The 13,713-nt window shown below is 37.8% G+C and overlaps 1 protein-coding gene across 9 annotated transcripts in view; it reads left to right on the forward strand.

The window, feature by feature from the left end:
- CDC14B (cell division cycle 14B) overlaps window positions 1-13,713 on the forward strand; it is a 105,422-nt gene that overhangs the window by 31,747 nt on the left and 59,962 nt on the right. For 6 of the 9 annotated variants that reach the window (XM_059924453.1, XM_059924448.1, XM_059924445.1 and 3 more), the window contains exons 2-3: window positions 12,398-12,488; window positions 13,037-13,112. In XM_059924453.1, the coding sequence (XP_059780436.1) occupies window positions 12,398-12,488; window positions 13,037-13,112 (167 nt within the window). Of the gene's footprint in view, window positions 1-10,904; window positions 11,053-12,397; window positions 12,489-13,036; window positions 13,113-13,713 lie in introns of those variants that run through there. The other 3 variants (XM_059924451.1, XM_059924447.1, XM_059924449.1) reach the window with 2 other exon arrangements.

Below are 13,713 nucleotides of genomic sequence, written 5' to 3' on the forward strand. Positions count from 1 at the left end.
TTGCATCTATGTTCATCAGTGATATTGGCCTGTAATTTTCTTTTTTTTTATATCTTTGTCTGGTTTTGGTATCAGGGTGATGGTGGCCTCATAGAATGAGCTTGGGAGTTTTCCTTCCTCTGCAATTTTTTGGAACAGTTTCAGAAGGATAGGTGTTAACTCTTCCCTAAATGTTTGATAGAAGTCACTTGTGAAGCCATCTGGTCCTGGAGTTTTGTTTGTTGGAAGTTTCTTAATCACAGTTTCAATTTCAGTACTTGTGATTGGTCTCTTCATATTTTCTATTTCTTCCTGGTTCAGTCTTGGAAGATTGTACCTTTCTAAGAATTTGTCCATTTCCTTCTAGGTTAAATAACTTAGATTTGCAGAAACATTACAAAGATACTACAGAGAGTTTCTGTATATTCTTCACCCAGTTTTAGTTTCCTTGAATGTTATCATTTGTATTAGTTTGCTCAGGTTGCCATAATAAGATATACATGCTTATTGGCTTAAACAACAGAAATTTATTTTCTCACAATTCTTGAGGTTGGAATTCTAAGATCAAGGTGCCAGCAGCATTGGTTTCTGGTGAGACAGCTGCCTTCTTGCTGTGACCTCATGTGGCCTTTACTCTGTGCTATGCATTCCTGGCGTCTTTTCCTCTTCTTATAAGGACACCAGTCCTATTGGTTTAGGGCCCCACCCTTATGATCTCATTTAACCTTAATTACCTCTTTAAAGGCCCTATCTCTAAATACAGGCACACTGAGGGCTAGGGCTTCAACATATGAATTTGTGGGGAGGGGGGGCACAATTTGTTCCATAACATCATTCTGCATTACCATGTGGCATTAAGAAACCAACACTGGTTGGTATGTTACTGTTACATATACTCCAGACTTTATTCATGTTTCCCCAGTTTTCCCATTAATGTCCTTTTTCTATTCCAGCATTCAATCTAGGATACCACCTTGCATTTAGTTGTCATCTCCTTAGCCACCTCTAAGGTTCATGACAGTTTCTCAGTTGTGTTTTTCATGATATTGACAGTTGTGATGAGTATTGGTCAGGTATTTTGTAGAATGTCCCTCATATTTTGTTTGATATTTTCTAATGACTAGACTGGATTTTTGGAATAAAATACCACAGAGGAGAAGCACCCTTCTTGTTGCATCACATCAGGGGGTACATGACATCCGCATAACATCACTGATGAATTATGAACACTTGATTAAAGTAGTGTTGGCCAGGTTTCTCCTCTGTAAAGTTACTATCTTTCCCTTTCCATACTGTTGGGCTGGCTAAAAAGTTCATTTGGGGTTATGGGGGGAACGAACGAACTTTTTGGCCAACTCAATATATTCTTTGGAAGCAAGTCACTAAGTCCAACCCATACTCAAAGTTGAGGGGAGTTAAGCTCTACCTCTTAGAGGGATGTATCTATATATATTACTTGGAATTCTTGTATAAGGAAGATTTGTCTCTTCATTTATTTAATCAATCACTTTTTTATATCAGCATGTATTCATGCATATTTATTTATTTAAAAAAAGTTTTTTTAAAGATTTTTTTTTTTTGATGTGGACCATTTTTAAAGTCTTCACTGAACTTGTTAAAATATTGCTTCTGTTTTATGTTTTGGTCTTTTGGGCCACAAGGCATGTGGGATCTTAGCTCTCTGACCAGGGATCAAACCCGCACCCCCTGCATTGGAAGGCAAAGTCTTAGCCACTGGACCACCAGGGAAGTCCCCATATTTATTTTATACTTTCAGTTATAATCCAATATTATGTACTTACTTCATTGCTCAAATTGTTCCAGCTTTGGCTGTTGGAAGTTTTTTCAGGTTGGATCCTGTATTCCACTTTCTTCCCACCCCCTTTCTAAAAATATTTTAATGGTGTCTTTTGTAAATTTATCAAATCCTTTCTTTTTATAGCTTTTGCATTTTGTGTCTTAGTTTAAGACTTAAATATCTAAAGATATGTATCATTCAGGATAGGCTAGGTTATGCTGTGATGACAACCCCAACATCTTAGTGGCATGTAACAAGTAAAGGTTTATTTTTTATTCATGACACATGTCTATCACTGGTTAGTAAGAACTGTTATAAATCTTCTTACTTTTGTGACCCAGCTAGTGGAGCATAACTACTACACATATAACTTTTAATTCAGTATAACATAACTGAAGTCTAATTTATTTTATAATATACACATATCTCTATAATATGTCGTAATGATTCATGCATACACAGAAATGTGCACAAAGTGAACAACTTGATAGACAGCTTTGTACATCATGGGTAAGTAACTAGCAGGTAGATTGAGAAAGAGAATATCACTATACCCCAGAAACTACTCCTTCGTGCTCTTTCCCAGACACTCCCCTTCCAAGAATAAAAACTATCATAATTTTTAATTGCCATAGATTTGTCTGGCTTTGAAATCTATTTGAATGGAATCATACTGTGTGATGAAGCCATACTCTTGTTTGGCTTCTTTCACTACAGTATGTTAGTGAGAGTCATCCATGATGTTGGGCATGGTCAAAGTTCATTCATTCATTCTTGCTGGTATATAATATTCAACTGTGAGAAAGTACCACAGTGTTTCAGTCCACCATTTCTAGACATTTGGTTTGTTTTCAATTTTTGGCTATTACAAATAATGATTCTATGAACCACTGTTTGTACCTTTCTTGATGAACATGTGTATGCATTTCTGTTGTATATATGCCTAGAAGTGGAATTACTAAGTCAAAAGATGTGTGATGTTCATTTTTTATAAATATGGCCAGTTTTCTAAAATGGCTGTATTTCAGCTATTATCTCGATTGCTGCTGGTCAGAGGGAAAGAGAGTTCTATAGGGTTTTGTACCATCAATTAAATGGGCTGGCCTGGAAGTCATATATTTCACCTCTGCTCATTTAATCTCAGAGGAGTCAGGACAATCCTACCATGGCCTGGAATGTAGGGAACCAGAACTATTATGTTCAGCTTTTTAATGCAGGTAGAATTTATTTTTGTTTGTGAATGGTGTGACAGAGGGAGCCTTTTTTTTTAGGCAGATGATTTTCTTCAGATTTTTGTTTAAGCATATTCCACAGATTTTAACATGAATTCTTATTGAGATTAATTTTAAAGTAATTTGTGATGAATTGTCATTTAATTTTTTTGGGGGGGGCTGTGTTGGGTCTTTGTTGCTGTGTGGGCTTTCTCTAGTTGAGGCGAGCAGGGGCTACTCTTCATTGTGGTGCATGGGCTTCTCATTGTGGTGGCTTCTCTTGTTGCAGAGCATGGGCTCTAGGCGCGTGGGCTCAGTAGTTGTGGCTTGTGGGCTCTAGAGCACAGGCTCAGTAGTTGTGGCGCATAGGCTTAGTTGCTCCGCAGCATGTGGGATCTTCCTGGACCAGGGCTCAAACCCGTGTCCCCTGCACTGGCAGGCAGATTCTTAACCACTGAGCCACCAGGGAAACCTGGCAGGCGGATTCTTAACCACTGCACTACCAGGGAAGCCCTGTTGAATTCTCTTTTAATTTCCCTTTGTTGCAAGTTATTTAGAAATGGGTTTTAAACATTTGCAGGTTGATAGATTTTTGCTTGTTATATTTGCATCAATGAATTTCAAATTTTGTATTGTGTTAACTGTATGATATGTATGTATGATCTTTGCTTTCCTGAATTTGTTGTAATTTCCTTGTGACGTAATACGTGATGACTTCAGTGAATATCCTATTTTTTGAAAAGTTTGTGCTCTCTGTTGAAAATGGTTCTCTGTATTTACTAGATCAAGCTTCTAATTACTTATTTTATTTTTTGGAGGTGTGTTAACCTTCTATTATTATGGGTTTACTAATTTTTCCTATTTTCACTAGTTTTTGTGTTATAGATATAAAATCTTTTGTCATAAGGTGTGTGATTGTTGTAATCTCTCTTTAGATTACATAATTGTGAAACATCTTTGTCTTTATTGCTTTTTGCTGTGAATTCTGTTTCATCTGCTGTTGATATTAATATACCTGCTCTTTTTCCTAGTAACTATATAGCATACTGTTTTCTATCCTTTCATTTAAATATTTTCTATATGGTTTTGTTTTAATTATCTCTATTAAACAATATATAGGTTGAATTTTTTTAAACTCAATTTGAAAAAATTTTAATAGGTGAATTTAAATATTTTGCATGTTTTACTTTTACTGATATGTTTGGACTTATTTTGTTTTGTGTTTGCCATGCTTCTTCTTGCTGTTTGGTGCCTTGATCACGTTTTCTTAGTTTTATTTTTTCACCGGCTCCAGTGATTTGAAAGGTATGAAAACTATTAAAATTCTTCTAGTGGCTCCCTTTTAAAAAATTCATTTATAAAATACTTTAGAAATATAGGTGAATATGGAGACTAACATAATTTGGGGGGAGGATGTCTGGAACATCTTTAGACAAGATTACTCTTTTCCCCACCTTAATTCTGTACTAACTGTTTGAGGAACATAAGAGTTAAACAGATAAAGATTAAAATGTAAGCTTTATTACTGATAACATTATGGGGCTTGGTTTATACCTGTGTACATTTAGATCTGTAGACAAGTGGAATTACTTACACAAGCAGTCACTGGCAACCCCAGGGATAAATTCCAGATGGTGCATCTGCAAACTGGTGGAGCCTCCATCATCTTGGATCCTTGGGCTGAACATAGCCCCCCAGCAAGAAATAGCCGCTGTTGTAAATTAAATCACTAAGATTTCAGGGTTATTTTTGCCATACCTTACTCTGACTAATAAACTCAATGCATCACAGGACATAGAGTAGACCAAAACCATACTCACTGTAGGTAGATTGGAAAAAGAGGAGTAAGGTAGGACAATTAGGTTTCTTCTTTTGTGAATTTCTTACTCCCATCCTCTGCCCATTTATTTGTTGGGGTGTTAGCTTTTTTCTCTTTGATTTATAGTTCTTTGTAAATTCTGAATACTAATCCTTGTTGCTTTTATGCATTGTACCTATCTCCCTAGTCTGTGAGTTACCTTTTTAAATCTTGTTTTGGGGGTCTTATGTTGAGCAGAAACATTAAATATTCATATAATCAAATTTCTCAATCTTTTGCTTTATAGTTTGGGCTTTTTAAGTCTTGTTTTAAAAAATATCCATCCCTGGCTTCCCTGGTGGCGCAGTTGTTAAGAATCTGCTGCCAGTGCAGGGGACACGGGTTCGAGCCCTGGTCTGGGGGGATCCCACGTGCCGCGGAGCAACTAAGCCCGTGAGCCACAACTACTGAGCCTGCGCGTCTGGAGCCGTGCTCTGCAACGGGAGAGGCTGCGACAGTGAGAGGCCCACGCACCGCGATGAAGAGTGGCCCCCGCTTGCCGCAACTGGAGAAAGGCCTCACACAGAAACGAAGACCCAACACAGCCATAAATTAATTAATTAATTAATTAATTATTTAAAAAATCCATCCCTACTCCACCGTTATGAGTTATTTTTCTATATTTTCTTCTAAGACTTGGCGAATCTTTTCTTCTCATAGCTAGGCTTTTAATCCACCTGAGATTTTTTTCTTCTTTGAGGGGTGGTGGCCTGTGGTATGAGATGAGGATCGTGAATTTTCCCCCTCCTTCCACCCCAGACAATATGGACAACCAATTGTCACCACACCATGTGTGTTGAGCATTCTTACTTTTCCCATTGATGTGTAATGCATGTCATAAGGGAAGTTTCTGTGTATATGTAGTCTCTTACTGGGCTGTTGTATGTAATAGATAAAGATCTAGTATATCTGTTCCAATTCTACAAGCCTAAATTACTGTAAGTTTTAATATTTGGTAGGGCAAGAGCTCCCTTCTTGTTCGTTTTCAAAATGGTCTTGGTTCTTCTTGGCCCTGTGGTCTTCTAGATTAATTTTGGGATCAGCTTGTTAGGTTCTGTGGAAAGCTCTGTTGAGATTTTGATAAGAGTTGCATTTAGTTTGAGGGAAATTACCATCTTTGTGACATTGAATCTTCCCATTAAAAACCTGCTTTATGGGGGGGTGGTGGTGTGATGAATTGGGAGATAGGGATTGACATATATACACTAATATGTATAAAAGGGATAACTAATAGGAACCTGCTGTATAAAAAAATAAATAAAATAAAATTTTAAAAAAAACCCTGCTTTATCTTTCCATATGTCCATAAATAATTAAGCACTTATATTTCATAAATTAGTTATTACAAGTAGTATATAGAAAAACTCCTGGTTTTTGTGTTAATCATCTATATCCAGAAAGTTTACAAACATTTATTTATTTATTCTAATAGTTTATCTACAGATTCTTTTGTAATTTCTAGGCAGACAGTCGTCTGTAAATAAGGACAATTTTGTTTCTTCCTTTCTAAGTCTTCTCTCATTTCTTTTTCTTATCTTGGCATCAGTGAGTATTTCCAGTTATTACATTATTAAATAGGAGTAATGGTAGTAGGAATTTTTTTCTTGTTTTTCACTTCAGGGAGATACTTACAAAGTTAAAGCATGAAGTATTATATTTTGCTAGAGGTATTTGGAAGATAATCTATCAGTTTAAGGAAGTCCTCTTTTAGTCCCATTGTGTAAAGGCTTAATTGGGAATGAGTTGATTTTAATGACTTCTGTAGTTAATGACATAATTATGTGGCTTTCTTCTGTAATATATTCATGATGTTGGACTGTTTAACGTTGAGCCACTGGTAAGATTAATTTTCTTTTAATATGCTATTGACTATTTGTATTTCTTTTCTGAATTGAGTGTTCGTAGCCTTTATAGATTTTTATTTTCTGTTGGGTTGTTATATTGCTTTACAGATACTTTTTATCAGTTGTGATGATTAGCCCTTTATTATATATTTTCTGTAAGTTTCTGTTGCTTTTTTTCTTTTATAACTTTTGAACTTTGTGTCATGCTTAAAAACCCCATTTAAATTGTAAAATTATTTGCTATAATTTTATAGTTATCTGACAGCTTTTAAAAACTTATTTCATCTGGTATTTGTTTTATATAGTATGTGAGATTGGAACCTCATTTTCTTTTCATACTTACAGACATTTGACCCTTATTGAATATGGCTTTCTTTGTGACTAATTTGAAAAACCAGTTTTCTCATATACTAGGTTTTCATATATGCCTGGGTTCATATTTCTATGTTGCTGTGCTAAAATCGTATTGTTTTAATTACTCTTGCTTTATAATAAGGCAAGTCTCTAAGGCAGGAATTTAAAAATCTCAGTTTTTACCCAAATAGCCTGTGTTCAGATCCTAATTCTGCTACTGTACAAGTTTTGTGACTCCGCTCAGGTTAGTCATTTTGCCTCTTTAAGGTTAGGTTTCCTTTCTGGGAAAATATTGATAGTTGTAGTAGTATTTGCTTTGTAGGTTGTAATGAGCTTATTAATATAATTCCTGGCACTATACTCTCAATAATTGTTAGCTGTCATTGTTTTAGGGGGTACTGCTTCTTTTTATTAATCAGTAGTTTTATGAACATTTCTTCTGCTCCCCTTGGTCACTACTTATCTCAAAGAATGAGGGACTAATAATAGATGAGAGCGATGGCTATTGACCCTCTCTGAGGGACAGTCACTGTTCAGGTGGAGCCTGTTCTTTGGCCTGTTCTCTCTTGTTCCCAAGGGGTGTGAATTCTCCCTTCTGCTTGTCTTACAGTTAGCTCACCAAGGGCAGACTTCCCTGTCCAATAGAGAAGCCTTGCACTTCTCCATTTCCTCTGCCAGGACTTGTGAAGTCAGTCTAGTTCCAGGGGGGAACAGAAATAGTGAGAAGTTCATTGTGTCCATAGTAGAGTTATTTTAATCATTTCTACTAAAATGTAGATACTGTATTATCATTGCCACCTGACTGCTACATATATTTCTCAGTTGGTTTAGAACAGTGGTCCCCAACCTTTTTGGCACCAGGCACCAGTTTGGTGGAAGACAGTTTTTCCAAGGACGGGGCGGGGGAGGGGGGGAATGGTTTCAGGATGATTCAAGCACATTGATTTATTATGGTCTCTGTGCAGTCAAATCTCTCTGCTAATGATAATCTGTATTTGCAGCCGCTCCCCAGCGCTAGCATCACTGCGTCAGCTCCACCTCAGATCATCAGGCATCAGATTCTCATAAGGAGCGTGCAACCTAGATCCCTCCCACACGCAGTTCACAGTAGGGTTCACGCTCCTATGAGAATCTAATGCCACCGCTGATCTGACAGGAGGTAGAGCTCAGGCGGTAATGCCAGCAATGGGGAACGGCTGTAAATACAGATGAAGCTTTGCTTTCTTGCCTACTGTTCACCTCCTGCTGTGCGGCCCGGTTCCTAACAGGCCACGACCAGTACTGGTCCATGGCCTGGGGGTTGGGGACCCCTGGTTTAGAACATACCTCTCTCTGTTTTATGATTAACTGTCCCCCAGATAGCTAGTTGTTATGCAGGAAAATGTTATTCATTTATTTAACAAATATTTATTAAAGGAAGAAGTAGTAAACTGGAGGCCCAAAAGCCAAATCAGAACTGTAGACAAATTTGGCACAAGGATGGATTTTGAATGTTTTTGTCAGTATTTTAAAACCATGAGATTTCATTTCTTTCTACTGTATTATATCAGTCAAAGAAGCAGGAATGGTGACATTATGTGATGGGGTATAGAGGGAAGAAAGTTTACCACTTCAGTTTTGGACAACAAACACATTAAAGGGAGGACAACAAACACATTAAAGGGAGGATATGTGGGTTTACAATAGGATTATAAGTTTAATCATGAACTTTTAAGCAAACGTAAAGAGACCTGTTTTCTAGCTCCAGGTTTCTAATAAATAGCTCTCATCCCAGCACTCTAGCCTCTATTGTAGTTTATCACAATATGACTCTAACAATAGAATTTTGAGAATATATTGTGCAGAGATAATTGGACATAAAAAATCAGCGATTCCTCCCCGACATGTAATATATAAAATATTTCCTAGGGAACTGAATTTCAGGTTTGGACTTGGAGGGAAAACCTCTCCCCATTTCCTTCCAGTTTTATTTGGGTTTGTTAAAAGAAACTGGATTTCAAGAGATGGTAGCAAGCAAGAGGTTACTAAGTAGTTCTGTTATTTAAATGTGTGCAAAGGACATTTTCCATATTGTCTTATACTATGTTTACTGAATGCTTCATATCTTGATGAAGAGTCAGACTTGGAAAAACACTTTTAGCCCACAGGTTCACTTTTCAAAAGCTTCATAATTTTGAATAGGTAATATATATTACAAAATTCAAAAGTTACAAAAACGAATAAATCTTTCTTACCCTTCCCTATATACAGATACTCAGTTTCCCCTTATAAAGGCAAACACCAGTTTCTTGTGTTTCCTTCTAGAGATATGCAAGATTTCATATACAATCGTATACATTTGTGTTTTAAATACACACCTATAAATCATCCAGCCTGTAAACACCTATAAAGCTGTCCATCTTGGCAATCTTGCCCGTGTTCAATTTTCAGTCTTGGAAATTTCTGCCAAATTGCCCTTTGTTGCCCTTCATGGAGGTTGTCCCAGTTTATGTTCTAACACACAGGCAGTGAGAGTACCTGTTTCCCCATCTCACCAACACAGTGCCTTATCAAACTCCTTTCATTTTTGCCAGTCTGAAGGAAAAGTAGTACCTTGTAGTTTAAATTTGCATTTTTGTTATTTCGCAATAACATAAAATTGAAGTTGGGCATCTTTTTGAGATGTACTTAAAATATTTTTCTAGTTTATCCCTTGAATTTGTGTTTATTGCCATGAAGACCATTTAAAAAATGTTTATTAGTTTAACAGATTCTCATGGCTTTTAGATTTTGTTTCATTTAGAAAGGCATTCTTTATTAAAAAATAATTCATGGTTTTGTTTTTTTACATTTAAAGTCTTTGATCTGTCTGGAAGTTTAAATAAGGGTAGTAGGTATGCAGCTTTACTTTTGAGGCAAAAATGTATATATTGTGATATATAATGTGTATATTGTATTGAGATGATAAATAAAGTGTAATTCTTGGGAAAGAGTTGTTACTGTATTGCTTGTTCGTTTTAAGGGAGAGTCATTGAAAATTTTTTTACAGATTATTAAAGTAACACTTTTCTGTAGGAAATTTAGAATAATACAGGAGGGAATAAAAATCAACCATAATCCCACTACCATATTATATATAACAAAATTGGGACCGTACTCATACTGCAACTTATTTTTTTCTCACTTGAGACTAACATAGATAGGAACTTAGGTTTAGAAAATAAATTGTCGTTTAGCATGGTGTCAGAATTTTTTTCAACCATCCTAATATTTTTCTGAGGCGAAATCTGAGGCCTTGAAAGGAGTGAATGACCTCGGCTTTAGGCATACCTTTAAATTTTGAACAGTTTTAAAGTGCTCCATTTTAAATGAGACACCAGCACTCAGGCGAGCCCGACATTCAGCGGGTTTCGACTCGAGAGCGGACGGAGCTCCAGGCCGGCTGGGGTCCTCGAGCCTGGCTGCAGTGCCCCCTGGTGGCGGAGGCAAGGGCGGCCAAGCACGAGGCTGAGGGTCAGGTCCACCGCTGAACCCTTCGCTTCCGAGAAATCCTTTTAATCGCTTTGGGAGCCGCTTTCTTTCACAAGGCCCGCATTTGCCTGTCTGACCCCTTTCTGCATGTGCCGACTTTGAGCGCAGAATTGCGGCGCTAGAGCGCCCTGGCGCTGCAGACGACTGCCAGGTTTCCTCGAGGCGGGGCGAAGCTCAGCCCCGGCGCCTGGGGCTGGTTTCCGCGCCCCGCTCCCTCGCTACCCCGTCTGGGGAGTTTGAGAAGTTTTGAACTTCCGGGTTGGCTCTCCCGGGCTTGCGGTGTGGTGGCCAGCCGAAGGGCGTCGCTGTGCCCAGTGTTTGGGCGTGTCTCTTTAAACTTTTTTGTTTTTTAAACTTCGGGGGTGTGGTCACGGCCCTCCTCTCTCTGCGGGTTGCTCCCTGGCCACCCGGTCCTTCCCTCCGCCCCGCCTTCCAGATGCTGTGGAGTCATGAGCCTGGAGGGCGCAGGGACCCCTCTGGTGGCCGAGGTGATCAAAGGTTAGTGTGGAGGGCGCGCCCTCGGGACACCCCCTATTTAGAGGGCATCAGGCAGTGCACGGGGGTCGAGGAGGCCCCCATTGCTGGCCAAGATGTGCCTTTAAACTTCGGGGCCAGGGCTGATGCTGTCTCTTGGGCGTGGGTGGCTTCCTGGGACTCCTAGTCCCCAGGCGTGGTCCTGCTTTGGGGCGAATCCACACGGATGTGTGCAGTTCGGCCCCTTGTGTCCTTACACCGTGGATGGTAGGCTCTCCACCTTAGGGAGCAAAATCCGTGGTCACTGCATGGGGATCAAGGGTCATTTGTGGCTGAAAAGGAGTCAGCCCCGTCATCCGTTTGGGTGTCTGTGGTTGCAGGACGTTTCAGTTGAGGCGTTTATAGGGAAATAAATACAGCAATTGTGTGTACTGAATTGTTTAAATTACTATTACAAAAAATTGTTTAAATTACTATTTGGGGAAAGGATGCCAGCTGGCATCCTTTGTTCCTTACTATTTTAAGGGCTGTACTTAATTTTGCCACAATTTGAATCTAAGTATTCTACTAGCACTATTACTAGTATTACTACTGCTAGGTATTGCGGATGACTTTGCTTCACCAAGGATTTTTAGGCAACTCTTTTTGGGGTGGGGCAGGAGAGGAAGGGTGGCGCCTCTGAACCTTACCCTGTTACCATTCTTGCTAAACCTCACAGCAGCCTAACTGCTTTTATGCAACGCAGGTTCATCTCATACTCATCGTGCAGAATACTCTCATTTGCCTCTGCTATAAGGGTCTGATTGTAATAATCATTACAAAAGTAGTGATTCCGAATCAAAAAAAAAGTAGCGACCCCTAAGAACATTGGATAAACATATGGTTTGTTTTGTGTGTTATAGCCGTAAACATTAATTTTGAAGCAATTTTGAAAGCGTTTTCTCTCTACTTAAAACATAGTTTCTTATTGAAATGACTTTTCAGGATGTCTTGAAAACATAGCGACACATAGGGAAAGTCATCCAGGCTGGTGGTCTAGCTATCAAATGCATGCTGCCACTTACCGAAATTTCTTAGTCCAGGGTAACTAAAGTTTTCCAGAAATCAAGCCGTATGGCTGTATGAAAAGTCATTTACCGCTATTGAAACTTATATTAAAGGCAATTTCTCCTTTTTAAAAATTGCTTACTTATTATTACCCACCAAAATAGCCAGAACATTTTGAAGTTACTCACTGACAACCTTACCATCTGAAACATGCATGGGAAAAAAATAAAAATTTGACTTCATCTGAAAAGAGTTGCAACATGATATATGAAACGTTTTTTAATAATGTGAAGGAAGGAACATTACAATTTTTCCATTTCAGATCGCCTTTGTTTTGCCATTCTCTACAGCAGACCAAAGAGTTCATCAAATGTACATTATTTCAGCATAGATAATGAACTTGAATATGAAAAGTAAGTATTGCTTTTTAAAAGATTGTTAGTAACTTTTTTTTATTTTGAAGAATCTAAAGGTATGTTTATAAAATTGGAACATTACAAATCTGTTGACTGTTAGTTGCAGGATACTCTTTTCTTTAACCCTTAGTAATAAAATAGATCCTTAGGGAAAAAAATCAGAATGAAAGAACCTTCCTAAATTTAACAATTTACATTTGAAATTCTAATAGTTTACAGTATAATGAGATATAAACTAGTGTACTAAGATGTTGTGTTTTTGCCAGTGGAAAAATATGTGTGGAAAAACAGCTTTTTTATTCAGAAAGTATTTTCATTTGTTATTTGAGGTTAGATTTAGGCATTGTAACACTTGTCATGTATTTTAATAGTCATCTTTTACCAGAGTATTTCTTCCATTAGTAAGGCAGTACCTTTAAGTTGTGTGACCTATAATAATTTGGTGTGTGCTTTCTTGCTTTATTTTGATCTTGCAGCTACAAAAAGGCATTTATATTCAGAGCATCTGGAATATACATACACATTTTTGTTTTTCATTTTTGCAGCTTCTACGCAGATTTTGGACCACTCAATCTAGCAATGGTTTACAGATATTGCTGCAAGATTAATAAGAAATTAAAGGTAAAGTATTTCTTACTGAAGATTTCACTTAAGTAATCATTATTAGCCTGATCTTGCGGGGAGGAAGGGAAATCTGTTTTTAAAAAGGAAATGTCATGTTTTTCACTGCAGTGGTGTTTGAGACATACATGTGGTTTATTGTTTTATAAAGTCATAGTATATCTATTTGTTCTCCAGAGTTTTGATGAATGGCTTAAGTTTGGGTCATTTGGTTCTGGTTTGGATTGGTGATGCTCGTATACTTGAAAAGCCAAAGTGCAGATGGTCAGTAAAGTGAACCTCTTATTGTCTGAGCCAGTGGAACTGTCACCTAACAAGAGGAGCTTTTCTTCCTTTGGTCATTGTTCTTTCTGCCTTCACTTTGATAGGGAGTGTTAGGAAACTAAGAGAAATTGGATTCATCTTACTTTATTTCATTATGCCTTGAATCTCCCATGATATTGTACTACTTGTGACTCTTCACCATGACCCTTTACACATGATTAAGGAGCAGAGAAGCAAGGGCAGACAGCATACAGTCTTTAAGACTGTATCACTGAATTCTAAGAGTGTATTACTATTAGTTTGAACTTAGACCTTATTCATTTATTTAAAAAAACTT

Source organism: Balaenoptera ricei, chromosome 6 (assembly GCF_028023285.1).
Source record: "Balaenoptera ricei isolate mBalRic1 chromosome 6, mBalRic1.hap2, whole genome shotgun sequence".
In the NCBI taxonomy this organism is placed as follows: domain Eukaryota; kingdom Metazoa; phylum Chordata; class Mammalia; order Artiodactyla; family Balaenopteridae; genus Balaenoptera; species Balaenoptera ricei.